The 26840-nt window shown below is 35.3% G+C and overlaps 1 protein-coding gene and 1 non-coding gene across 2 annotated transcripts in view; one reads left to right on the forward strand and one right to left on the reverse strand.

The window, feature by feature from the left end:
- Positions 1-4802: 4802 nt before the first annotated feature.
- TRUB1 (TruB pseudouridine synthase family member 1) overlaps positions 4803-26840 on the reverse strand; it is a 39280-nt gene continuing 17242 nt past the window's right edge. The window contains exons 4-8 of the mRNA XM_023206661.1: positions 22803-22884; positions 12015-12087; positions 10169-10308; positions 8078-8134; positions 4803-7345 (exon numbers count right to left, since the gene is read on the reverse strand). Coding sequence (XP_023062429.1) covers positions 7086-7345; positions 8078-8134; positions 10169-10308; positions 12015-12087; positions 22803-22884 — 612 coding nt within the window. The 3' untranslated portion in view covers positions 4803-7085. The remainder of the gene's footprint in view (positions 7346-8077; positions 8135-10168; positions 10309-12014; positions 12088-22802; positions 22885-26840) is intronic.
- On the forward strand, positions 12889-12997 carry LOC111538944. The gene has a single exon (XR_002730514.1). It is a non-coding gene; the product is annotated as a U6 spliceosomal RNA (small nuclear RNA).

Genomic DNA, 26840 nt, shown 5'->3' on the forward strand with positions numbered 1-26840 from the left:
AACATTGTAATTGGAGATTGCAGGTCTCCTCTCACTGTAACTGATAGGCAAAGTCAACCAAAAATAAAAAACAAAACAAAGCAAAACAAACCCCCCATTAAGGCTACGGAAGACCTGAATAACACAAGCAACAAGCTTGACCTAATTGATATTTACAGAATGACCCACCCAACAACCATGAAAGCACATTCTTAACAAATGTACATGGAACAAATTCCAAGGTAGACCAATTCTGAATCATGAAACAAGTCTTAACAAATTTATAAGAATGGAAATCACATATTTTATGTTCATGTATTTTATATTCTCTCACTGCAATGAAATTAAACATCAACTAGAGAATTTTATATAGAAAATCCTCTAATATTCAAAAAGTAAATGATACACTTCTAAGTAATAGGTAAAGTGAAATATCATAATGAAAATTATTTTAAATTGAATGACAACTTATTATAACTTATGAGATGCAGCTAAAGCAGTGCTCAAAGAAAAACTGGTAACATTAAATGCTTAAGTTTGAAAAGAAGTGACCTAAGCCTCTACTTTAAAACTAGAAAAAGAGCAAGTTAAACCTCAAGCTAGCTCACTGAACTATACACTTAAAATGGTGAATTCCATTGCTTATAAATGTGACGTTAAAAAAATTCCTTTAAAAAATAATTGAACTTAAAAGGAAATTGACCAGGGTCCAAAATAAAGAACACTCTGAAAACCAGAGTGATAAACACACTTATTGGTGCTACAGCAATCCAGGTAGTGGGGAAGGGAGGCAAGATTTACTCCTCTCTGTAACCAAAGGGTTTGCATTTTAAGTGGGGATGGAAATGAAGTGTGGATCTTGAGAGGTAGGTTTTGGAATTGTGATACTCGCAAACACAGACATAAAACTGGTACCCTTAAAGGACTATACATTTAATATAATGGTAGACTACAATACAATTTACCACAAACATAGGGCAAAAATAAGGAAGCTTTTTTTTTTTGACTTAGGCTTTAAATTAAACAAAATACAACACAACAATAACAAAACATCTCTGCAATGATCATTTACGATAAGGATTTTGGAACAGCACTATCTCTGGTGTGCCTAGCAGAAACAATCCCAAAAATCTCTCTGGAAGGACACTCTCAACCCATGCACACACACTCCCACAGAGTCTCACTGAATTAACTCATAATCCAAGTTTGCAACACAAAGAACACAAGGTAGGACACAATCTTCCTTGGCTGAGAATGGGGAGATTCAACAAGCAATATTAGAGCATACTCCCTAAGAATTCCAGATAACTGAGTTAACAGAGACTATTAGGACTAAATAGACAATAAGACTAAATAGACTAATAGACTACATAGAAAATGAGACTAAAAAATACACATAAAGAAAAACTCTAAGAAATCAGAGAAAACCTCATTAAAACCATATAGTGATAAAGTAAACATGTGCCTAAATGGTTAAGATGAAAACGTAAAATACTTTGTGGTGATAAGGATGTGGAATCATCAGAATTCTCATACATGGTGGTACAGCAACTTTGAAAAACTGCTTGCAGTATCTACTAAAGTTTAACATATGTATACTCTGCAACCTAGATTCCAGTCTTAGAAAAATCCATCAGAGGCAGGTCATGGTAGTTCATGCCTGTAATCCCAGCATTTTGGGAGGCTGAGGCAGGCAGATCACTCGAGGTCAGGAGTTTGAGACCAGCCTGGTCAATATGGTGAAACCCTGTCTCTACTAAAAATACAAAAAAATTAGCTGGGTGTAGTGGCGTGTGCCTTTATTTCCAGCTACTCAGGAGACTGAGGCACGAGAATTGCTTGAACCTGGGAGGCAGAGGTTGCAGTGAGCCGAGATTGCACCATCCAGCCTGGGCAGCAGAGCGAGGCTCTCTAAAAAAAAAAAAAAAAAAATTCCAACAGAAATGTGTGCATGTTTACCAGGAGACAAGTACTAGATTGCTCATAGAGGCATTATTCAAAATAGTCAAAATTGAAAGCTAACCAAGTGTCCATCATTCAGTAAAATGGATCGATAGTGGTATTAACTGAATACTACTAAACAATGACAATGAACAGGAAGTGGGGCCTTTGGGAGGTAATTACATTTAGACAACGTCATGAGGTTGGAGCCACCATGATGGGGTCAGCATCCCTGTAAGAGGAGGAAGAAAGACAAAGCTTCCTCCCTCGGCCATGTGAGGACACAATGAGAAGGTAGCCCTCTCCAAGCCAGGGAGACAGCCCTCACAAGAACCCAACCACATACTAACACCCCGATCTCAGACTTCCAGCCTCCAGAACTCTGAGAAACAAGTATGTTAAGTCACTCAATCTATGATATTTTATCATAGCAGCCCAAACTAAGACAGCCAAAATATGGAAGAACCTGATGATTGTACCTTTGTGCAAAAGAAGCCAGACATAAAAGAATACATATCACATACTTCTATTTATATGAAGCACAAAAACAGACAAAATTACTAATCTACATTGTTACATGAAACACTAATCTATAATCTTAATGAAGCAGTAGAGGATTCTGGAGGCCTTGGTGATGTTCTGTTTCTTGACTTGTTTGATTATAGACATGTTTGGTTTGTGAAAATTCACTAAGATATACAGTTATGTGTGACTTTCTGTATGTATATTAAATACCAAAGTAAAAAAAAAAAATGCATTTTACTAAAACCTTAATGAAAGAGTAAGACAACACACGAAAAAAGAAGAGGCAGATTTTGGAGGAAAAAAACCTGGTGTAGAAATAAAAACAAAAGGCCGGGGCACAGTGACTCACGTCTGTAATCCTAACACTTTGGGAGGCTGAGGTGAGAGGATCACACGATGTCAGGAGTTCAAGACTAGCCTGGCCAACATGGTGAAACTTCACCTCTACTAAAAATAAAAAATAAAAAAATTAGCTGGGCATGGTGGTGCACGTCTGTAATCCTAGCTACTCAGGAGGCTGAGGCAGGAGAATCGCTTGAACCCAGGAGGTGGAGGTTGCAGTGAGCCAAGATTGCACCACTGCACTCCAGCCTGGACAACAGAGTGAGACTCTGTCTCAAAATAAATAAATATAAAACACAAGAGTGACTGGAATAAATATATGATTGTTAAACAGTAAATAAAAATAGCAAAAGGCATTCATTATCTGGAAAAAAGATTGGAGGAAATTCCCCAGTATGCAGCATAGTGGGATAAAGAGATGGAAAATACGAAAGAGTAATTAGATATACAATAAAACAAAAAGACTTAAATAGGATTACTAGCTGGAAGAGATGCAATATCCAAAGAAATGAAGGATGGGAATTCTCCAGAATGAATAAATATAAAAGTTCAGGTTCATGAGGAATGAGTTCCTGAGCAAAATAATTACTAATTATCTCCACTTGGAAGCCTAATATTTTAGTGTTGGAGAGATTCTTCGAGATGGACTAGTCTGTCTCCTTTGTTGTAAGGATAAGGAAACTGAGACCCAAACAGATTAAGTGATTCACCTAGGATCAAAAAGTTGACTGATGGTAAAGATAGAAATCAATATGCTGCATTTTAAGGGTTATGGATAACAAGAGCAAAATAATTCCCCAACTTCAACTTTCTGACCAGTATCACTATTTATAGCAGTAATGTGAAGATATTCCTGTTCATAAAGAGAATTTAGCCCACACATTAACAATTGAAGGCACTGCTGTTTCAACTGCCTTAACAAATTTGCTTAATAAATAGTGTTTAATGAACAATTAGGACAAACTAGAGCTCTGCTCATACATACCTTAGAGAAAGAAATTGTTTCAAGACAATCCCTCTTTAAATTTAACTACAAGGCCATTATACTCATTTCAGTGCATAAAACTGTGTCTATTATCTTTTCTTCTATTTAAATGTTTCAGCATTTTACAGTGCTTTTGAATTACATCTTTTTCTATTATATACATCATGATATAAGGTAAACTACTTACTTTCTTTGAAACAGAACAATTCACCATCTAATTGAACCTCAAAATGTTCATTGTAACTCTGATACAAATTTCAAACTGGTCAGGGGACACAAAATGTACTGAAGATCTGATACAAAGCACTCTTATTTAATACAGTAAATCATTTCTGATGATGAGTCAATGGCTTGTCTTAATTCAAGTATTTAAGAAAAAAAAAAAACCTAGTCAGTACAGGTAGAGGAAAGTATGTTTAGTCTTTATTCGCATTTCAAAACTTTGATTTTGCAAAGAGCAAATCTCTATTACATAAAGGTCCTGGATTTTAAAACTATAAATAAAATAATTCTATGACTTTTAACAACTTTTAAGAGAATATTTTTCAAATATAAAAAACTTAAAGTGTCAAAATGAAGTGATTTGGTATGCTCCAGGTTGAAACATTTTCAGATTTTTAAAATCTTTTACCGTTTTCTTACGAGTAAAACAACTTTATTACGTCATGAAGGTTTAGACCTAGAAAAATATAAGACACAGAAATTTCTTGAATATTTTGACAAAAATGAAAAAAAAATTGAGTTGGTATTTAAATACCAGACTATCAGGGAAAACTAATTTGTTTTATGAATGAGTCTTGAACTTTTCAGAGTATCTCAATCAGTTTCAACTGCTTATAAGAGCTGATAAGATTTTGAAGTTTCAATAAATTTTAAACTTTTCATACTTATTAATCTGACAACGATAAAAGAGGAAGAATTATTAGAATTAGCAAATTTAGTTAGCAAAAATGAAAATTAAAATTAAAAGGACAACAGACCATGAAAAATCCTTCTATCAGGTATTTACAACACAAATAACTCATGCAAATATGTACAGAAATCATTAAGATATTTATTTATATAAATGAACAGAGTATACATATAAATCACATAAAAGCAAATCAGAAAAACTTTGATTTCTCTCCTATATTTACTAAATTAGAAACAACATATAAAACCCCTACTCAAATGGTAACACCGTAAAATGTTCCAACTCTTTGGCAATGCAATAAGGCAAACATAAGTCATAAAGTTCTTCATATTATTTCACTAAATAATCCCCCTCCCAGGAATTTATCATAATAAAATTTAAAACTACTTAAGTATTCAGCAATAGATAAATAAATTAAGAGTATGAAGTAATATAATTAAAATAATCATTATCACAACTAAATACATATAGATAATATCAAATGAAAAAGTCAATTTAAAAGTATAGGTGCCTTAAGACTATGTGAACAACAAAAAGGAAAATAGTAATATAAAATTTTAAATTCTAAAGTTACTACATTAAGATGGTAGAGATAACAGTAATTTTCCCATTTGGCAAAAGTTCCTTCAGTTTTAAATATAAAAGAAAAAGGGTGACTATCATTTTAAAAAAATTGTCAACAATCTCTACTCCTCTATTAGTAAACTCTATGTGTCAATTTTTAAGTTGAAAAATACAGCAGAAATATCTCCGATGTGTTCTAAAACCTAAGTATTTTTCTATTTGGACTTTAACTTGCAATGGAAGAGGACATACTGTAACCTGTACCATTCCAACAGGCAGGCGCAGCCACTGCCACCTTTGGTTGACACGCACCGTGGGGCACCAGATATGAACAGTTTTAAAACTGCACATTTTCATTTTATGACGTTGTGTGTTTGGTATGTTATGTTAATGCATCATGGTATTAACATTCTTTTTCCTTACAATTTTGTCTCATACTAAGAATTGTTTTAATGTTTTCATTTAAAATATGTTGCCAATATGCTGAAAATGCCGTACTGATGCATATATAATATTTTACATTGAGTTTCAATTGGGTTAAGCACAAATAAAACTACTTTAGTTTACATACTTTAAATTTCAGAGTTAGAGATGACAAAGCAGGAAAACACCTTTAAAAAGACAAAGCATAAACATCTAAAAACCTGTATTTTATGAAATTTCTCATGAGTCTTCCTTTTGAAACCATATTTGAGTAAAGGAAGAGGGATTTGAATGTTTCCACAGACTGGCTGCATAATATATTGCTTTCCCACAACAAAAATATGAAGCACTCATTATATATGAAGTTTACTATTATAATATGACTGCATTTAAAAAATTATGGTAAAGAGAGATAGGGAACTTTCAGAAAGCTATCTGAAAGAAAATGTTTGAGAAGAACTGTTTTTAAATATTTAGAGCAGAAGAGATTAGCTGGAAATGCAGGGCAGCCATCTCAACATCTAAAAATATCTCTGGAAAGAGCAAACAAAAGAAACAATGTCACAGGGATAACGCCCTATAGAGAGATTTAAATAAATACTAAAGAATAAAGGTTTTAGTTGAAGACACAAAAATGATGTTAGTAACTTGGTACAAAGTGCTTAACCATGTTGAAATTACCATGAACATATCTCATAGCTGCCAAAATACAAAACTATAGGAGCTGTCTTCTGCTCTAACGGTAGGAAGGTGACTTCAATTATTAGTCTTCTACTTACAACCTGTTAGTGGTAGCAGTAATAATTTGGTTCATTTACAAATATTATCAAAGTTTATTCATTTCCAAGATCTAAACTAACACAGGTATTACTAGATGATGGCCATTTTATCAAAGAAATGTTTTTAATAATAAACTCTCCAAAACACAAGAAAGAGATCAATAATGGCCAGTTTAAACAACTTAAAGAATTTCAATAAAAGGAAGCCACCAGGAAGCCTAAATAAAGTAAAAATAACACTAAATTATGTTCATTTTTGTGAAACTAAAGAAACATGGAACTCACATATTTTTCTTTGATTAGAAACTTGTTCAACTTTTTCACAAGACTTAAGCCAGATCAAATTCAGAAAGTTAATTTTTTTTTGAATCTAATCATATTCATATTTTCACAATACAAAATATCCTAAAAGAACATTCCACAACACAGCAAACAACTGAGCAACTGCAAGGCCATTTATAATGCATAGCAAATAAATTATATGCTATTGAAACTGTAAATGATGGACGTTTTTCTTCATGCAAAAAAAAGAAAAGTTAGAAATATTGTTTGTCTTTTGAATGTAGCTTGTCATTCTGCATCTGCACACAGGATTCAAATGTCAACTAGAAAATGATGATATTCCCAGGTCATCTCAACACGTCTTAATTACATCATCTTCTCCCTTTGGCTCATTTAGAGTTATATATTCACAGCTCAAAACCTGTTCATTAGACTTCTCAGGTTTTGATTTTTTAAGTGCGAGCTCTGCTGGGAAAAGAGATGAGCAATGCTCAAGAGACTGTGCAATGTCATCAATTGTCCATTTGTCTTCAGGAAGGGCATGTTCTTCTAGCGTAAATGGTCCCTGTTTGGTTCGGGTCAGCTCTAGCACATTGGCACAGGAAGACAGTTCTATGGCAACAAAAGGTGGAGAAAAAATCCAGAAGATAATTGATTCAGTATTTCATAGTCTATAATTGTTCAAATGACCGTACTCAATTCAAATCTCTCAAAATCACCTAAAAGCACGAGTGTAATAATCCAAGAACCAAGAGCCCTGAGATAAAGAAATGATTAAACAGCAAAATAATACTTAATAATCCACCTTATAAGCTGCTTTAAAATCAACAAAGAACTTGCACACGTTTCTGTTATTTAATTCATACAGCAATCCCATGAAGATTACCCTCACTTCACAGATGAGATCATATGACCTGTCCAGTGCAACAGCTGCCAGTAAATGGCACAGCCAGAACCGAAACCTTCTGGCTGTTTATAAAGACTATGGCTTCCAGTTTAAAACAATTTGAATATAACTTTTAGAAGGTTAAATCTTTTTTTTTTCCTATCCCTAGTTTGAGTTAAAATCTTTTGTACTTGAAAAGATGTTGGCCCTAAGTTCATTATTCCTGTATTCATTTTCTATTCTCTCTTTCTCCTCTTTCCCATTACAAGCATTTCACTGCAGCTGCTGAGGCTGGTAATTGCAAGCCAGAAACCTACAATGCTTTTAAAGCTGAAGGCAGCAAGAGTTCAGTTCCTAAGGCCAGTACTCAGAAATAAGAAAAATGGAAAATTCCCTCTTCCCATTGAAAAGAAGTATTGCTCTCTAAATGATAATTCATAATTCATTTTTATGCTTACCTTTTCCAATGTCACTGACCAAGCTTCTGATATAAAAACCTCCTCCACATTCAACATCTGGAATGTTAACAGTGACATAGTAAATTGCTAACCTCCTATGAAATCCACTTTACATAGAAATGATGCCTCTAAACAAATGTAAAAATGCACTATGCAAACAATTGAGTGATAAAATATTTATGCACTAAAACATAAATTATTCATCCAGTAGCATATGTGTTTGTGAGACTGAAAAGTCAGAGTGTGGAGAAAGCAAACAGCAGAAACTCATGAACACATTTTAAATTAACTGGCAAGTCATACCACTTTAATACTTCAGCCTTGTTCATTTAATAGGCTTTAAATAGTTAGAAATCTCAGCTTTGCTATCATGAGCTGTAGATTTTTAAAAATATTTTCAGATCTGTATGACTTGTTCATTTAATAGGTTGTAAACAGTTAGAAATGGTAGCTTTGCCATCATGAGCTGTAGATTTTTAAAATATTTTCTGATTTGTACATTCAAAAACAATACAACCAACCAACCAACCAACCAACCAAAAACCCCTTTTCACAGTGACAAGAATTATGTTTGGGGTACTGCACTACACATGAAGAACTCAGTTTATTTAAATGTTCTCTTGGAAATACTCCTGAAGAAATCATAAAACAACTTAAAATTATACAATGTCCCAGAACTGAATGTAAATCTAAATATCTTCTTAACACAAGTTTATTGGTTAAGAACAGGGCTCTCCGTTATTTTTATTCACCAGCAAGACTTCCTGAAAAGAGCTGCCACATTTCCACACAAAAGGACTACATTCTAGCTGCTTCAAGTCTTACTGGTACAAATAAAGTCATTTGGGGGAATTAATCAAAACTCACCATCTGGGGATTTTAATCACCCCCCGCTTTCTTCAGTCAGCTCATGGTTGGGGGCCACGGCTGAGATTAAAAGTGGGCACTGGGATGAAACGCAGGTGTGCTAGCATTCTTGCATGATATTTGACTTGAGTGAAAAGATAGCTCTTTTGGCCTGTTACGCTCTCCCTAGTCAATAAAGTATTTCTGACTTAAATGCAATCTGAAAAATCTGAGATTTTCTTGCTTTCATAGAGAATATCTACTCTGCCAAACCAGCTGCTTCATTTTCATGGAATGGAGCACAACCTTTTTAAGTGTGTTTTTTTCATTATCTGTCAAATATTGTAGAAGCAGGAACCTGAAGACACAAAGTGACTTTTTTTTTCTAATGATACAAATCCATATCCTTCAGAAACATAACACAGATAAAACAATAGTGCCAATCAAAAAAAGCAATACAGTTTAGATTAAAAGATTTGGGGACATTATTTTTAAAAGGAATCCTATTCAATCCACTGTGAAATTAAGGGTAGGCCCAATTTAAAGGAGTCTGAGGATTAAGAACTACAGCTTTGGATTCTTCACAGATCTTACATGTTTACAACTTTCTGCAGTCAGATCATAAAATTTCCAAACAACAGAAATGAACTTTTTAGTGTTTACATTTATTTCAAATATGTATTAGAAATTAAAATTCATAACTTGAATTTAAAGTGTGACCATGTATTCAAGAATACATTTCTGACTTACCCGTTTTTTCCATATTTGCAGGATCTTTAATAAGTTATAGGTGGTGAAGAAGGGGGTGAGGGGTTTCCTGTCCAAAAACTAAAAATGCTTTGTTTTCAATGGAAAACTAATGTCAATTCTAAAACTGAATGTATCGGGTACTAGCCAAGGAAAAGCATCCAAAAGATAATAAAAACTAAAATTTAAAAAGTATATACTCCTTACCTGCTCTTCTCTATAGAGATCTAAAGTATGTTACTTTCAACTTTCTAGTAAGATAACATAGTACAATACATGAAACAGCGTAGTTAGAAAGGGACTTCTGAACCTCCATATAGCTACAGGTGTCTCATTAAATGTGTTACCAAAAAAGTATGAAGAAATCCTAACTTTCCTTAAATTCAAATTTTAAAAAATCTCCAACATCCTACAGATCTATTAAAATGACACAAAAGTAGCCAAATACAAATCAAAAGTACATGTAAATACAAATGATTTCAAATTTCTCCATCTTACCTAATGTGAAAAATGGTGGCTGGAATTTTTGAAGGGAGATACTGTACACAGTCACTGGCCTGGCAGGTTTTGCTTCTACAACTTCACCTCTCTTCATCAAAGTCGAAAGTCTCTGTCCATCTTTCTTTAATGCAGAATAGCTTATGAGATGAGAGAAGGAGAAAGGAAACGAAAGGAGAGCAAGAATTGAGAGGGATTTGGAAAGATTGAGAGATTATAATTCCAGATTCGGCATGGAAAGCAAGGATGACTGGCAGTGCTTGACAATGAAAATCCTTCTGAAAAATGAATGAATTTTTAATTCTAACCTACTCCATAATGCTGTCATGGATAGAGTTTCTAAATATTTCTAAGGCTGGTATAACCTCATTCTGGCACACAATAAGCAGTGTTACCAATTTTATTCTTTAATCATTTTTCTGGGGATGATCTATTCATGTCTTGTCCTTACAAGTCCTCATTCTGTGTTAAAGGCACAAGGAATTTAGTAGACTCTGGTCATAATACTCTCAGCTATATTTCCTTGAAACAATCTCTACTATAATATTCATTTTTATATAAGTTACCAAAATATTTCTAAGAAGCTAATAAGCAAATAATCTACTTAGTGTACCTTAGCTTTTCATGATAAAATTTTACTAGAAAACAAAATCCTTGCAATAATCATAGAAAATACTAAAACAATTCTTATACATAAATATAAATAAGTTTAATTTATTTTAACAATGATCCAAAATAATGTTTATGCAGATCTTGCCAAAATTTTTAAATTTTACATTTGAGGCAAAAATCATGAAAAAGCATCTCCTCAGAGATATTTCAATGTTCCTTAAAAAATCCCAAGATTTTAAATACAAAATAAATACTAAAATCTAAAAAAAAGTCAGAAACTTATCCTGACATATCCTTTAACCAATTCAGCCATTTTTTTAAAAAAGGCAATTTGCTTGAAATGGTAATGTGCATGAAAATATGGCTACATGGTATTATGATCTGAATGCCAAACCTCCAAATTTATATGCTGAAATCCTAACCCCCAAGGTGATAATATTAGGAGGTGGAGGCTTCTGGGAGGTAACTAAGTCACAGGGTGCAGCCCTCATGAAAGAAATTAGTATGCTTATAAAGGAGGCTCCAGAGAGCTGCCTTGCCCCTTCTATCATGGGAGGAAACGGTAAGAAGGTGCCATCTGTGAAGGCATCTCAGGCCTTCACCAGACACTGAGCCTACTGCACTGTGATCTTGGACTTCCCACCCTCCAGTACAGTGAGAAATAAATTTTTGTTGTTCATAAGCTACCCAGTTTGTTATTTTGTTACTGCAGCCCAAAGAAACTAAGACAAGCAGTAAAGCCATCTACTTATATTTTTAGTAAGTTGTAACTCTCATTGCTTTCGCTGGTTGTAGAGAACAGTGAAGCAAAAGATTGTGCCCAATAGGAATGGTCTCAGCACCTGACATGCAGTGTACATTAGGACTCTGACTCACAGCTCTGACTTCCCTCCCAGACTGGACTGGTCCCTCCACAACAGTTCTAGGAAAAGAGACATCTCTGGGCTCCAGAACTGCCCTGATGTCTGTTGACAGAATCAGAAAAGCCAATAAACACTGTAATAGTACAGATGCCAGGTTGTGACCGCACTCAGAAACAAAGGAGACCACATTCCACTCCCTCTTAGAGAGTGTTAAAAACTCCACATCCTGTCTCACCTTTACTTGAACATTTGGCACATCAGATTTAAAACCTGCCTCACCGTATGCTAAGAGGAAACTCGTGTATTTTAACTAGAGTCACGTTACCCATTGGAAAAGAAAACATTTTTCCAAATTTACTAATAGAACTTACAGGGGGGGAACTTGCATTATATTCCCAGTAAATTTCTGTAGAATGCCTTCAATATCTTCTTGTGTTATTTTATCTGCCAAAAATCAACAAAAAAGACACTAAAACAACCATAGAAGTACATGTACTATATTCACAGCACCAACAGCCCTGAAAATTCATTTACAATTTTTTCCAAAAAAGCATGTATTATGGTATATGTTTTATAGCCAAAATTCTACCTTGTTAAAAAGAATAAAATATACATTAATGAGATAAAAGAGGGAGAAAGTCTTATATTCTTTATTAAAACAATTTCATTTGCTTCAATTCTTCTCCAATAAAAATAATGCAATCATCTTATATATATACTCGGTTGGTTCTGACTATGGCCTTAAGAAGATCTGAGGAAAATCCCACATTAGCTATAGAAATGATCCTGCAGGAATTAATAATGAAGTGATCAGAATACAAGCAGCAAAATAATCCCCGTAAGTTCTTTTCTAAGTTTCTCTAGGGATCAAATATTGTAAATAACTTAATGTGGTACTTAACATTAACGGGCATTATCCACATTTTAAGTTTTACCTGGTAAGATTTCAAATCTGTTTTATGTTATGGCAGAAATTTTACACACTCACATTCAACTCTGTTGTCAAGTAAAATTGCATTTATCTGTCCCCCCCAACCTCCCCCTTCTCTGTTGTTGGAATTTCTCTCGTTTTACGTGAACACTCACAGCCAGCCTCAAAAATAAGCCAGGGCAAAAAAAGAACACATGTAAGCGAGGGTTTTAGCATGCTTACTAAACAAGCATTTTTTAAACAATGATTTTAGAAAATGTGAATGAAGACATATACATAAAGCTTTTAATATCTGTTACTTAGTCATGTTTTCAGCTTTTGTTTGGTATTGCTTCAAACAAAATGATGCAATATTAAAGCAGAGATCTAGCACGGCCCCTGAGCAAGGGTGACATGCAAATTAGTGAAGTGTTCCATATTTTACATATTTTATTTTTATTTTTATTTTTATTTTTTTTTTGAGACAGGTCTTAATCTGTTGCCCAGGCTGGAGTGCAGTGGTGTGACCTTGGCTCACTGCAATCTCTGCCTCCTGGGTTCAAGTGATTCTCATGCCTCAGCCTCCCAGGTAGCTGGGATTACAGGCGTGTGCCACCACACATTACTACTTTTTGTATTTTTTAGTAGAGGCTGGGTTTCACCATTTTGGCCAGGCTGGTCTCGAACTCCTGACCTCAGGAGATCCACCCACCTCAGCCTCCCAAAGTTCTGGGATTACAGGCATGAGCCACTGTACCTGACCGTGTTCCATACTTAAAAAAAAAAAAAAAAAAAAAAAAAGACAAAAAGTACACTTCTATAATTTTAAAAATTAAAACCTATGATACATTGAAATTCAGAATTTTCATACTCAAAGATGTCTTCATACATATTTCCTATTTAGTAATAAACTAAATCACAGAAGTATTCTATTATCTGTTTAGTTCACACCCAGTGGTAAGAAATTTCAGTGCTTTTACCATTTTGTAGAAAATTTATCTAAATTTTTTATTCTGGTATATGTGTATTAAATTTGATTTTATTTGAACAATATTAAATAAAAACGAGTATGCTTTGAATTACTCTTCCAATACCAGAATTAAAAGTCAGCATGGAATACTATGTCCAGATTTTAATATCAATCCAGCAAGACAGTTTTAACCTCAGTATGACCTTGACCCTTAAAAGCTAAACACAAACAAAAGACTAGAATCTACTAGACTCAAACAGACAGAAGAGCTATAAAACTCAAAAGAATTTCTCTAGCACCTAGCAGCTCCAAAAAGGCAGACCTCAGACAGCATACTGTTTCTCAGATATATCTCATGATACAGATGAGGATTTTTCTATGATAAAATTTTAGTCTATGGCAACATTAAGACATTATTACTAGTGGAACCTTAGTTATACAAACGTAAGATTTCCAGATCTAGACAGCCAAGGCTGTCACCAAGCTGGCACTTGCTGAAGGAAATGCCACTGTTGACAAAATTGCCATAGTTCACAACTTAGCCACATATTTTTTAAAACAAGGCCAAACAACTTTCTACTTCTGCTAAGCTGGTCTCTTTACTGACACTCCTGCAACTGTGTACTCCTTTGTGCTGCTTTGGTGGTCCTCTTTTGCTGATATCACCACACACATGATGACAAGATGTGTTCTTTCTCATTCTACTTCTGCCATACTGTCTCTTTCTCTGACTGAACATTCCAAGCATCTGTGGTTTGTGCTGTTCACTCTGTAATTAATCATACATAATTTTTAACTATTCTACCTTTTTTCTCTCTTCTTTCTACATATTCTATTTCTACACACACACACATACACACACGTAGGTATTATCTCACTAATGAAATTCTAAGCTTCTCAAAGACAAAGATAATTTTTCTTATATAACATACACTATTAAAATGGCACTCAGGGCCGGGCGCGGTGGCTCAAGCCTGTAATCCCAGCACTTTGGGAAGCCGAGACGGGCGGATCACGAGGTCTGGAGATCGAGACCATCCTGGCTAACACGGTGAAACCCCGTCTCTACTAAAAATACAAAAACTAGCCGGGCGAGGTGGCGGGCGCCTGTAGTCCCAGCTACTCGGGAGGCTGAGGCAGGAGAATGGCGTAAACCCAGGAGGCGGAGCTTGCAGTGAGCTGAGATCCGGCCACTGCACTCCAGTCCAGGCGACAAAGCGAGACTCCGCCTCAAAAAAAAAAAAAAAAAAAAAATGGCACTCAGGACATCTGCTGAATTTAATTTGCTGAAGAATAATAGAATCTCAAGGCTGAAGGGCATTTAAAAGTCACCTAGGCCAATCATCCATCTGATGTTTGAATTACGAGGCAACCTACACAGCAAGTTATCTCATAATAAAATCTAAGCTTGGGGTACATGAGTATGTAGTACAAACTGGCTATATCCAAAACATGATATAAGTCCAATCGAAATAATAATTGTTCTTATGACATAAGTATAAAGACTCTACTTCCAAAGTATTTAAAAAGAAACAGAATAAAATGTCCACAGTAAATATATCCAATAACTAGGCAGAATAAATATATTTGGTAAAAGAGGTACAAGTGTTGTAGGATTTGCGTAATTATTTTTTGTTTAGTAAATTAATAAGCCATCAAAGTGACAGCATTCATTTGAAATTAACTTTTTAAAATCATTTTCATAAAATGAATATATACAAGATCATGTTATACATCATTATTTCCTTAAAATTTTACTCTTCCAGTGAACTCACAACATGATAGTTGAGACTTAACTGGACTATAGAGCTAAAACCAATATGATTGAGTTAAAAACCATATTTGATCATGATAGAGTAACTGTGACTGGACAAATCTTGCCACCATAAACAGCTGTTAAACTGGACAAAATATATTAAGCAACAATTTCTAGACAGACAACAGGCAGCAAGGACCGTAATCCCTGAGGAAAGAGAAACAAAGCAAGTCCCATGATCACTTGCTTTTGTCTGGAAGTGCTTTCTTAACTGTGGGACAGACAGGGGGATAGTCAAAGCACAGTGATCTCACTGAACAGAGATCAGAATCTGAGGAAGTAATGGCAGCTGGAATTTGAGGAAAATACACAGAGAAAGAAATGTTTATGAAGGCCCCCTTGATACTCTGACTAAATTCTAAGCTGTACATACATATATACAGAGTCTCTACAAAATTAACTAAAGAAGTACTACCAAAGCTCTTATAAGGCTGGGGGATGTTTTAATTTTAACCATCCAGAATGAAGAAACTTTGCTGAATGCACAGGTCATTTGACAGACATCCCAGAAAAGTCATGCTTTAGGAGCAGAGCTAATCTAGACCTGGGAAAAAAGTCTACTTTAGAGCCATTCTAATATAAAATCTATATCAAAAACTAGAACAAATAAGTGAGTTTAGCAAGGTTGAAAAACACAAGATCAACCTACAAAAATCAATTCCATTTCTATATACTACCAATGAACTACTAGAAACTGAAACTTCAGAATTTGAGGTACTCAGAGATTTCATAAACAAAGGATGTAAAGATCTGATATTGAAAACTACAAAACTATGGCTATAAAAGACCTAAATAAATGAAGAGAGATATCTTATTTCATGGGTCAGAAGACTCAATATTGTTTAGATGTCAATTCTTCTGAAATTGATCTATAGCTTCAAAACAATCTCAATCAAACTGCCAGTAGGCTTTGAGTGTGTGTGTATAAAAATTGACAAGCTGATTCAAAAATCCATATGGTAATGCAAAGAACCAAGAAAGCAACTTTGAAAAAGAGCAAGTTGGAGGGCTAACACTCCTTAATTTAAAGACTTATAAAGCTACAATAATCAAGACAGTGTGGTAGTGGTTTGAAAATAAATACATCAGTGGAATAGAATTAAAAGTCTCGAAATAAAAGTATGCAGATATGGACAACCGTTTTTTGACACAGGTCCAAAGGCAACCACAGAAAGGATAGTCTTTTAAAAAATGGTTACAAAACGATGTACATATGCAAAAAATGACCTTGAATCCATATCTGAAACCATATTCAAAAATTAACTCACAATGAAGACAGGGGTATAACACTTTTATGATGATAAATATGTTCACTATTTTCATTATAGCTATGATTTTAAAGGTGAATGTATATTAATTTTTAAAATTATATATTTTAAATACAGTATTTCTGTATGCCAATTATAACTTCTAGAAAGCTGTTTTTAAAAAATAAATAGGGTCTTCAAATGAATTGCGGTGATGTATTTGGGGTGGTGGGACATCATGGCTGAGCTTGCTCTTGGGTAATTTAGGAAAAGTTATTTGCTCTAAGTTTGATATTTCAAAATAAAAGAAAGGTCATAAGGGACTATTATAAACAACTTTATACCAATATTTTTGAAATTTTACATGAAATGACAAATTCCTAGGAGAAAAAATTATCTATATTGATATAAGCAATAAAAAATAGTATAACCAATAGTTGGTAGAAAAAAATCCAACCCATAGTTTAAAACCTTCCTAACAAAGAAAACTCAAGAACAGATGTCACCCTGTAAATTCTACCAAACATTAAGAAAAAAAACAGCAGAAATTCGCCCTGAGAATAGAAAAAATGAGAACACCACCCAAACTCTTGTATGAGGTCGTCATAACTTTGATATCAAAACCAGTCCAGGACATAAAAAGAAAAATACAGGGTAATCTCACTCAAACACAGATGCAAAAATCCTAAACTAAATATTCGCAAAATAAATGCAACAATTTATATAAAAGATAACACACTACAACTAAGTTGGGTTCATTCCAGAAATGTAAAGTTAGTTTAATATGTGAATAAGGAGAAAAATCAAGAGATACAGAAAAAAAATATTTGATAAAGTTTAATGTCTGCTAATGATTTTAAAAAACCAGAACTCAGCAAATTAGGAATAAAAGGCAACTTCTTTACTTTGATAAGAAAATTATTTTAAAAAACCTATAGGGCCGGGTGCGGTGGCTCAAGTCTGTGATCCCAGCACTTTGGGAGGCCGAGGCGGGCGGATCACGAGGTCAGGAGATCGAGACCATCCTGGCTAACATGGTGAAACCCCATCTCTACTAAAATTACAAAAAATTAGCCGGGCGTGGTGGCTGGCACCTGTAGTCCCAGCTACTCAGGAGGCTGAGGCAGGAGAATGGTGTGAACCTGAGAGGCAGAGCTTGCAATGAGCCGAGATTGTGCCACTGCACCCCAGCCTGGGCAACAGAGCAAGACTCTGCCTCAAAACATAAAAATAAAAAAAAACCTACAGAAAAAAATATGTAAGAAATAAGGTAGGAAGGACTTGTTCTTCCAGATATCAAGATAGTCTAAAACTACAGCAATTAATATAGTCTGGTGTACATACAAGTATAAACAAACTGATCAATGTAAAAAAAATAGATTTTTTTTTAAACAATAGCCTAAGTGGGTACTTGAGTGTAATGAAGGAGAGAACACAGGAGTACTGGGAAAGTGCTGAAGCAACTGGACATCTATGCAGGAAGAAAAGGTGGACTGCAGAGGGAACATGAAAGGCAAAGCAATAACAGCTTCTAGAACATAGGAAAATATCTTCACGCTTTAAGAGTCAGAAAAGTTTTCTTAAACAGGACACCAAAAGGACCAACCATAAAGGAGAAGGCCTGATAAGCTAGACTAAATTAAAACTAAGAACTTGTGGTTTTCAAAAGATAAGAGAGGAAAAAGGCAAGCCACAAATTAGGAGAAAATATCTGCAACACACATAGCCAAAAGAAGAGAACATATCCAGAGTATATAAAGAACCTACACATCCTCAAATGGAAGGTGCTTAATAAAAAACAAAAACTCATACAAATGTATAAGAAAAAGGCAACTCAAAAGGGAAAGAACAAATAAAAAATGGGTAAAAGACCCGAACAGACAGATAATACACAAAAGAAAGTGGCTAGGAAGCCAAAAACACTTGATAAGGTGCTGAATCTATTCAATAATCAAAATCACAATGGAATACGACTACACACTCACCAGAACAGCCAAAATTAAAAACCCTATTAATAGCTAAGGATGTGGAGCAAGTGGAATGCTTATGCACTGCTAGTGGAAATGCAAAGTGTTCCAAGTACAATCACTTTGGACAACTGTTTGACAATTTCCAGTACAGTTAAATATACACCCATTCTATAACCCAGGAACACATGCGCGCGCACACACACAAACACACACACACACACAAATATATGACTTATATTCCATTTGGGTATATACCCAAGAGAAATGACGGTAGAAATATGTCTACCAAAAGGTAGGTATAAAATATACACAGCACTTTATTCACAAAGCCCCAAACTGGGACAGTATGTGTGTAGTATATTCACACAGTGGCATACTACATAGCAATAAAAAAGTCCAAAATACTCATACATGTACCAACGTGGATCTCAAAAATATACTAAGTGGAAGAATTTAGACACAAAAGGACACATAGTGTTTAATTCTATTTATACTAAATTCAAAAACAGGCAAAACTATGCCTTAGTTTTAAAATCATCTCCATAGTGTTGGACGTTAGAATAGAGTTATCTTTGCAAAAGCAGGACAGGGATTAGGGCACAAGTGTGGTTTCTAGAAATCTTCTATTTCTTGACTGAGGGTGATAGCTAGCTACACAGATATTTGTTTTGTGAAAATTGATAGAGCTGTACCTTTATTTTTTGTTTCATTTTCTTTACTTGTACAACATTTTATAATGAAAAGTTTAAATACAAACAGCTCTGTAAGAATTTTTATACCCAGCTACACACTGGTCCAATTATAGCATATACCCTATTGGTTTACATCACAATTTGAAACTAAATACAACTCTTGAGCTTACTCTAGGATAAGTCTCAGCAGCCAAACCATATACAGTCCAAGAGGAGCCAGTACTGTTAGATACAACATTAGCTACATCCATTTGAGAAGACCTTGGTAACATCTGATCTCAGGACTAAGGGGTGGTGGCGTTTAGAATAAAAGATTAGCATGAGATTCCACTTTTTTTTCTGCCTTTCTTGCCTCATGGAAAGGACAGAAAAAACTACTCCCATTACAGGGACAGTTAGGCCTTCCCAGACGCTTGGTCCACATCTAGCCTGAGAAGCTATGGTCCTAGTGTCCTGAGCTCAGTGGAGAACAGATGAGCACAATGAAGCTGTGTGTCCTCAGAGACACCAGCAATCGTAGCAGACACTTAATACCTAGACGTGGATGAGAAGACAGCGGCAAAAGGCAGGAAGATGCTGTGCCTTTCCCGGCTTAACTGCAATCATCTTTTCTGAGAATGCCTCTGCTGCCTATCTTTTTTTTATTCAAACTCTATATGTCACATCTGTCATTCGGTATGCTATATACTACACCAAAAATACACTGAGGACCAAAACAGACATGGTTTCAGCCCCATGGCTGAAATACACCTGCATGACTATCCGGCAGACATCCTGAAGTCTGGCAGTACACTGGACAATTCTTCATTGTGTTCTACGATCCTCTGTGTTACAGGACATCTGGCATCCCTGGTCTCCACCCACTGAAGGCAGCTGGTGTCACCACCCCACCCAGTCATTGTAACAACTAGAAACACAGTTTTTAATCGACCTGTCAAGAACAACTGATGCTGGATAAAGTAACTCAGTATGCAGTCAACGGCAAATTAATGTTAAGTCATTTTGTCCTATCTAGACAAATACTGTTTTTAACTGTTACGTCAGATAGCTGGAAGCTATCTCAGAGGAATAAGAAAATGAGTCTCTGACTTAGACTCAAACATCAAAGCATGTAACAAGGCCTTTCCCTTTGTTCTCTATCATAACACTCTATTATTCCTAAATAGCACTTTTCACTATTTATAATTATGCTGTATGTTTGAGTGTTGATCAGGAGTTCAAGACCAGCCTGGCCAACAAAGTGAAACCCCGCCTCTACTAAAAATACGAAAAATAGGCAGGCATGGTGGCGCATGCCTGTAGTCCCAGCCACTCAGGAGGCTGAGTCAGAAGAATTACTTGAACCCGGGAAGCAGAGGTTACAGTGAGCCAAGATCACGTCACTGCACTCCAGCCAAAAGACTTTTAGTGTGCTAGTATCTGTGTGTTTACATATGAATGCACCTACTTTATTATAAATTATTTTTATTTCTTACTTATATTCCATTTACAATATCATATTGATTTTTCTAAATGTATAAGTAAATTCAAGTATCTCTGAATTTTATTTCAGTATAGTAAAGAAGGCATTGTAAGATATTGGTCATAGGTCTCTGTATTAGGTCTCAGAAGGTTGAGAATATTGATCAGAGTTCTCCATTAGACAGTAAGTTCCTTAAGGACACAGGCTAGGTCTTACATTTATCTATCTTTCCCTTGGTACCTGCTATAGCAGCTTCAACAAATAAAAAAATATTTGTTGATTTACTGTAAGCACACAGAAAAATCACACCAATCAGCAAAATTCTGAGCTCTCATTTTCCGGGACTACAAATACTATTCAATAAACTGTAGGAAGCTCTTCTCTTCACAGTCGAAAAAAATTGTTAGTTTTGCTATGATTTACTGTGTCACTACAATGAGATGATTTAACAAACTGAGCTTTCTTTAAGGTAAGTAAATAAGGTTACAAATTACCTAACACAGCATAGAGCTTTTTAAAATTCTAAAATGCTTAAGAATAGGAAGAAAGGCTATGTTTAAGTATTTTTGTCACCCTGGTCCCCCACTTTCAGCATCCTCAGTGAATTACACCATCATGTAACCAATTTTAAAACCCCAAAACCTAGATCATGGTTGACAACTTCCTCACTATCCCATCCAATCAACTAAAAAGCAAGTCTCACCAGTTTTACTTCCTAATCATGGGAAATTGTTCTAACAGGAAAACTCTGTCTCTACCACTGGCACCCTGGTCCAACCCACCATCATCTCTGCTTGCACTACTGTAAGAGCCTCATGACTTGTCCATGAGACCTCCAAATTCATTCTCCTCCAATCAGTCCTCATCATCACACTATGAGGTTGCTATCATTATTGTCATTTTGGAGATGAAAAAACTGCAACATAAAGAGACTAAGAAAATTTCAAATGTACGCAGCTAGATAAGGGCAGAGCTAGAAATTAAACCCAGATTTGTTTACTCTAGTGCACCTTATATTTTTCATCACGTGGTACCCCCCAGCCTTAATTATATTACCCCAGGACTACTATTCTGAATAATAATCATTCTCCTTATTATGGTTTGGTAAATAGAGTCAGAGATACAGGAAACTTAATTACATAAGTCCTCATGAATACTTTAGTATACTCTGGAAATCTCTGATGTCCTCTTACTGCCCTATGCCTCCTTAATCTTACAAGTCTTCTGGTTGAAGGTTAAAGCTGGTTTCAATTAAGTGAGGGTCTGCTATTATATGCTAATAATAATAATTCCAAGAATATTTCAACATCTGTTTTTGAAAAGTTTTGAAATAAATTAGCAATTTTTCTTTTCATTATGTTGCCTGATTAATTGAGCAAGATACTAAGCTACATATAAATGTTAGCAGAATAAATGAAGCTATTATGAACAATAAAAAGGTTGTCCTCACTACTGGGGCAATACGCAATATGTAATAAAGATAATCAACACAAAACTATGAGGGGGCCAAATGCTGGCTTGCCTACGACTAAGAGATAACAGTAAACAAACAAACAAAAAACCAGAAAGTCCACAAATTGGTGACATAATCATGCAGGTGAACTGACTTAGAAAACTGCAATTGCTGCATTATAAACAGCATAAGTACTGTGAAAGCTGCTAGGAGACCATTTCATTTATCTATCCTTCCTTAGGGTAGTGAAAGAAGGGATAGTAGGAAACTAAAGGTGGGCCCCAGTGAGTTCTGCTTTACTTCCAGAGAAATAGCTCGCCCTCTGTCCTCTTTTTCACATAGTCCGAAAGCACAAAAACATGATGAGTTTTAAAGTACTAAGCCTGGTACATTTATTTCAACAGCTGACAGGTAATTTTTTTTTTTAATGGCAAGACAGATAAAATCTAACAGAGTATCTCCGCTTTGTTGCTCATTTACTAGGGAAAACAACGTAAATCCTAGCCGTAAGTGCTTTTGCAAGCAAGGAGGTTATTTGGAAGAATAATTCTGAACACTTAGATTTGTTTTAAAATTCTACCTTCACAGAAACTTTCCCTAAATGTTAGAAAACAGGCCTACATTAGGTGAGCTTCATACCGTAAGGTTTTTCTTCTGTTACCTTCCCTGTAGAATCTAGTGTATCAGTAGCTTTCCCCAGTTCTCCAATGGCAATATATCTCTAGAGGAAGGGAAACGAGAGAAAATGGGCCATGAGGCAAAGAAATACTGTTATGCATGTCTTGAAGTTTATACAGAATTTTACTACTACCACCAACCTGATACAAAATAAAGGCTAAAATAACAGACTGCAATGGTTTTGTTTTTAATATGTGGAAAGCAACTGTGTAAACTGAAGAGCATTCACAAACGTCTCACACTAGCCCATATGAGAAAGAAAAACCTGATTTTATTGATAATTATGGCTTAATAATTATGACCGTCATTATTGTAAACAAACTTCTCAAACCACCTTTATACTAAAAGTTTGTTTAAGGAAAATTTTCAAGTCTATCCATGAGTAGAGAATGGTACAATAGCCCTGACCCCGTGGCCATGTTAAGTTTCAAGAATCTTCCCACACATATAATTAAAATTAACTTTAAATAAACCAACTTAGTACTTCTTACATGAAATACTAAGACAATTCTTAGTAACTAGGTCATGCATTTAAACAAAAGCTAGATCTGTAGAAAAACAGCAAAACCAGTATAGTCACAGAGTTAGTGACTTAACTATTACATGTGGGTTTTTTTTTTTTTTTTTTTTTTTTTTTGCGATGGAGTTTTTGCTTGTTGCCCAGGCTGGAGTGCAGTGGCCCCTGGGTTTAAGCCATTCTCCAGCCTCACCCTGTGGAGTAGCTGGGATTACAGGTGACCGCGACCACACCTGGCTAATTTTTTGTATTTTTAGTAGAGATGGGGTTTCACCATGTTGGTCAGGCTGGTCTTGAACTTCTGACCTCAGGTGATCCACCCGTCTCGGCCTCCCAAAGCCAAAGTGCTAGGATTACAGGAGTGAGCCACTACACCCGGCCATGTGTTTTCTTAATAAAGATAAATTACTACTTAAGATCTCAGGAACAAGAATCATTTCTAAGAACCGATCTTTATTCACAAGTGAAGAATTAGATCATTCTTAGTTATGTGAGGACTGTCTTATTTCTCATCTTAGGACACACTTGTAGTACATATTCTTTTCACTACTCTCTTTTGGTCAAACGCAAATTTTATTTGGGGCATCACATGAAGCAGTGAAAAAAGTGCAAGAACTCTATTTCCCACTGAAAATAATCTGTATTTATGTGAGCAATTTTATAAAAGAAAGTTCAAAGTACTTTGCAGAAATACAAGCTTATTAATGACAAATTATTAGGCTAGTGAAGGGACCCAACACAAAAATGAGAAAAATATTAAAACTTCAAGACCTCATAAATATGCAGACATTTTATAACAGCTTAAGGGTCTTTGATGAAATCACCTTAATATTATATAGCTCAGATTTTTAAAAAAATAAATATAATACAGAAGGGAATATTTCAACACATTTGAATTAATTTTTTTAAAGTTTCATAGGTATTGACAAAAATTAGTTTTTTGTAACTAAACACAGTCTCATCACCTGGGACACCCATTCCTGCTTCTGTCAACCTTGATTAAGCATACCACAGGGAGAAGTACGAGAGAAGTACAACAATGGTAAAAGCACAGGCCCAGGGTCAACTGGCTGGGTTTGAATTCTGACTCTACCACAATTTGTAGATCAAGTTAGTCTTTCCTGCTGGAGCTTAATTTCCTTATCTTAAAATGTTGAAAATAATAATGCCTCATGAGAAGAAGCAAAGAGTTTAGAGCAACAATATCTAGCCCTGGTAAATAACAGATAATAATACCATCACCATTTTTATTTTCTAAGAAAGAAAATATTGAATGATTCACAGTAACACTGGCTAGAGTTGACTCATCTGGTTACAGTGAGCTCCCATAAGGAAAGCAAAGCATCAAAATGTTTCATGATTTTTTTGCCTTTAGAGTCTGTTTAGTTGCATAAGAAAACCACAGTGCAATCTTGCAGACTGAGCCTTGAAAGTATCTGCACTATCCCACTCTGTAACAAGATTGAACTAGGAACCTTAACATGTTTCCCAAGTATGCAATGCCCATTCTAGTCTCTGGACTCTTGGTGTTTTGTGCACCTGGGGCACATATGCCACTTCCCTGGCCTTGAAATCCCTTTCTTCTCTAAGGATCAAACCTTATTCAGCTTTCAGAGCCACCCCTCAATCCATCCCAACTTCCAATTACCCATCTCCACAGCATGACTAAGAGTAGGTGCTTGATACAAATTCCGTACATAGAAAGAAGGAAGGCCCATATCAAATCCACAAATTCACTCATGTTTCTTAAGGACTATGAATGTCCGAAGTATTCTTCTAAGTGCTAGGGAAGGACACACAGATACATAAGATAGAGTCCTCTCCCTCTAAGAGGTTATGGTGTAACGGGAAGACTTCAATAAAGACAACTACTGCAGAGGGGACTGGGTATAATGGCAACAACAGACATTTCTGGTTTATCTCACTGAGCTCTCATATCACACGGCTTAGCACATGACGACCTATAGAGATGTTCACTGTTTTCCAAGTATATTTTATTGATCCTTCCTTTCTTCAACTATGAACTCCTAGCTAGAGTTTCCCACTGCTGTTCTATTGTGTTTTTTACTAGATAGAAACACAGTAGCAGCTTAATAAAAAGTTGCTGACAGAATGATACACATGCTAGAGAAGTGCCTATGTGTGCAATTCTTCACATTTCACCATAGTTTTGAATATCTAGATTTTATCTGCTAAGTCTCAACCCATTCCAGGGTCTGCGATTATACTGTATGTAGCTACGTGTTGGATTCTTTTTAGGGGAGACAATATCTAAATCAACATTCTTAAATCAAATCAAAATGTTCTCAAACATTTTGGTTTCAGCACCCCTATACACACTTAAAACTTATTGAGAAACCCTGTCACACATTTTTTTTAAAAATGTATCTGCCTAGATTTATTATGTTAGAAATTAAAGCTGAAAATGTTTAAAACTTCCATTAGCCATCACAGCAATGATGCCATGGCACATCTAGTAACCTCTGAAAAACTCTGTCATGTATCTGTGGGATTGCAAGTTAAAAAGGCAAAACTATGGAAATACTTTCAATTTCAACAGGCACCCTGAAAGAGCCTCAGGAGTCCTTAGACCACACCCTGTGAACCGATGATTGAAATCATAGCTGTTTCCTAGCTTTCCCTTGTCCTCGCATCTAGTAATAATTATCCTTCAATTTTATTCAATTATCCACAAACCACTTAGAAAAATTCACCCACACAGTTAAGCCTCCAGCTGAAACAAAGTCTCACGACCAAAAAGATACTGGGATAGAAGAAAAAAGACATGGAGACGTGTACATTCAACCCTAACATTTTATCTTATGGAGTCTAAAATACTTATTTTCACTGGCTTAAATTCTACATAGAGTCTGTGCTTTAGAGCTGTTAATTCTCCAAGACATGTGTCTGGGAATTGTGAGTTCTACTACTGTATTCATTACAGTGTAATTCCACCGCACCAAAGAGAGGTGCTGAAGAACATTCCATTGACCTGTGTACTCTCTGGGACTCATAGTTTCTCGCTGATATTATTCTACTCTCTACTTTACTCATCTTCAAGCTCCCTGAATCCCACAGCAGATATGAGCTAGACATCTCTAGCAGCAAATCAGCTTCTGTACTGTTTAGGAGAAAGAAAAATGTTTCTATTACAGAAAGTATACACAATCATTTCCTTGGATCTCAAACTGAGGTGTGATTTTGAAACCTTGTGATTTAAAACTTCACCAACAAAAGAGGGATATTACTGAGGATGAGAAAGAACACTTTTTAAAAAACCTATCAAACCAAAAACATGTGGCTTTGAATATCTTCATTAAGAAGGAACAGTTCTTTTTTATAGCTCGTAAGTATAAGCCCTTTAAAATTTTTAATACAGTATTTCTGAAATATATAATAGAGTATACAGAAAAGGTACAAACTGGACTAGCCTCTGGAGAAAACTGATTAGAAATTCTGAAATCTTCAAGAGTTGGCTAAGT

Source organism: Piliocolobus tephrosceles, chromosome 9, assembly GCF_002776525.5.
Source record: "Piliocolobus tephrosceles isolate RC106 chromosome 9, ASM277652v3, whole genome shotgun sequence".
In the NCBI taxonomy this organism is placed as follows: domain Eukaryota; kingdom Metazoa; phylum Chordata; class Mammalia; order Primates; family Cercopithecidae; genus Piliocolobus; species Piliocolobus tephrosceles.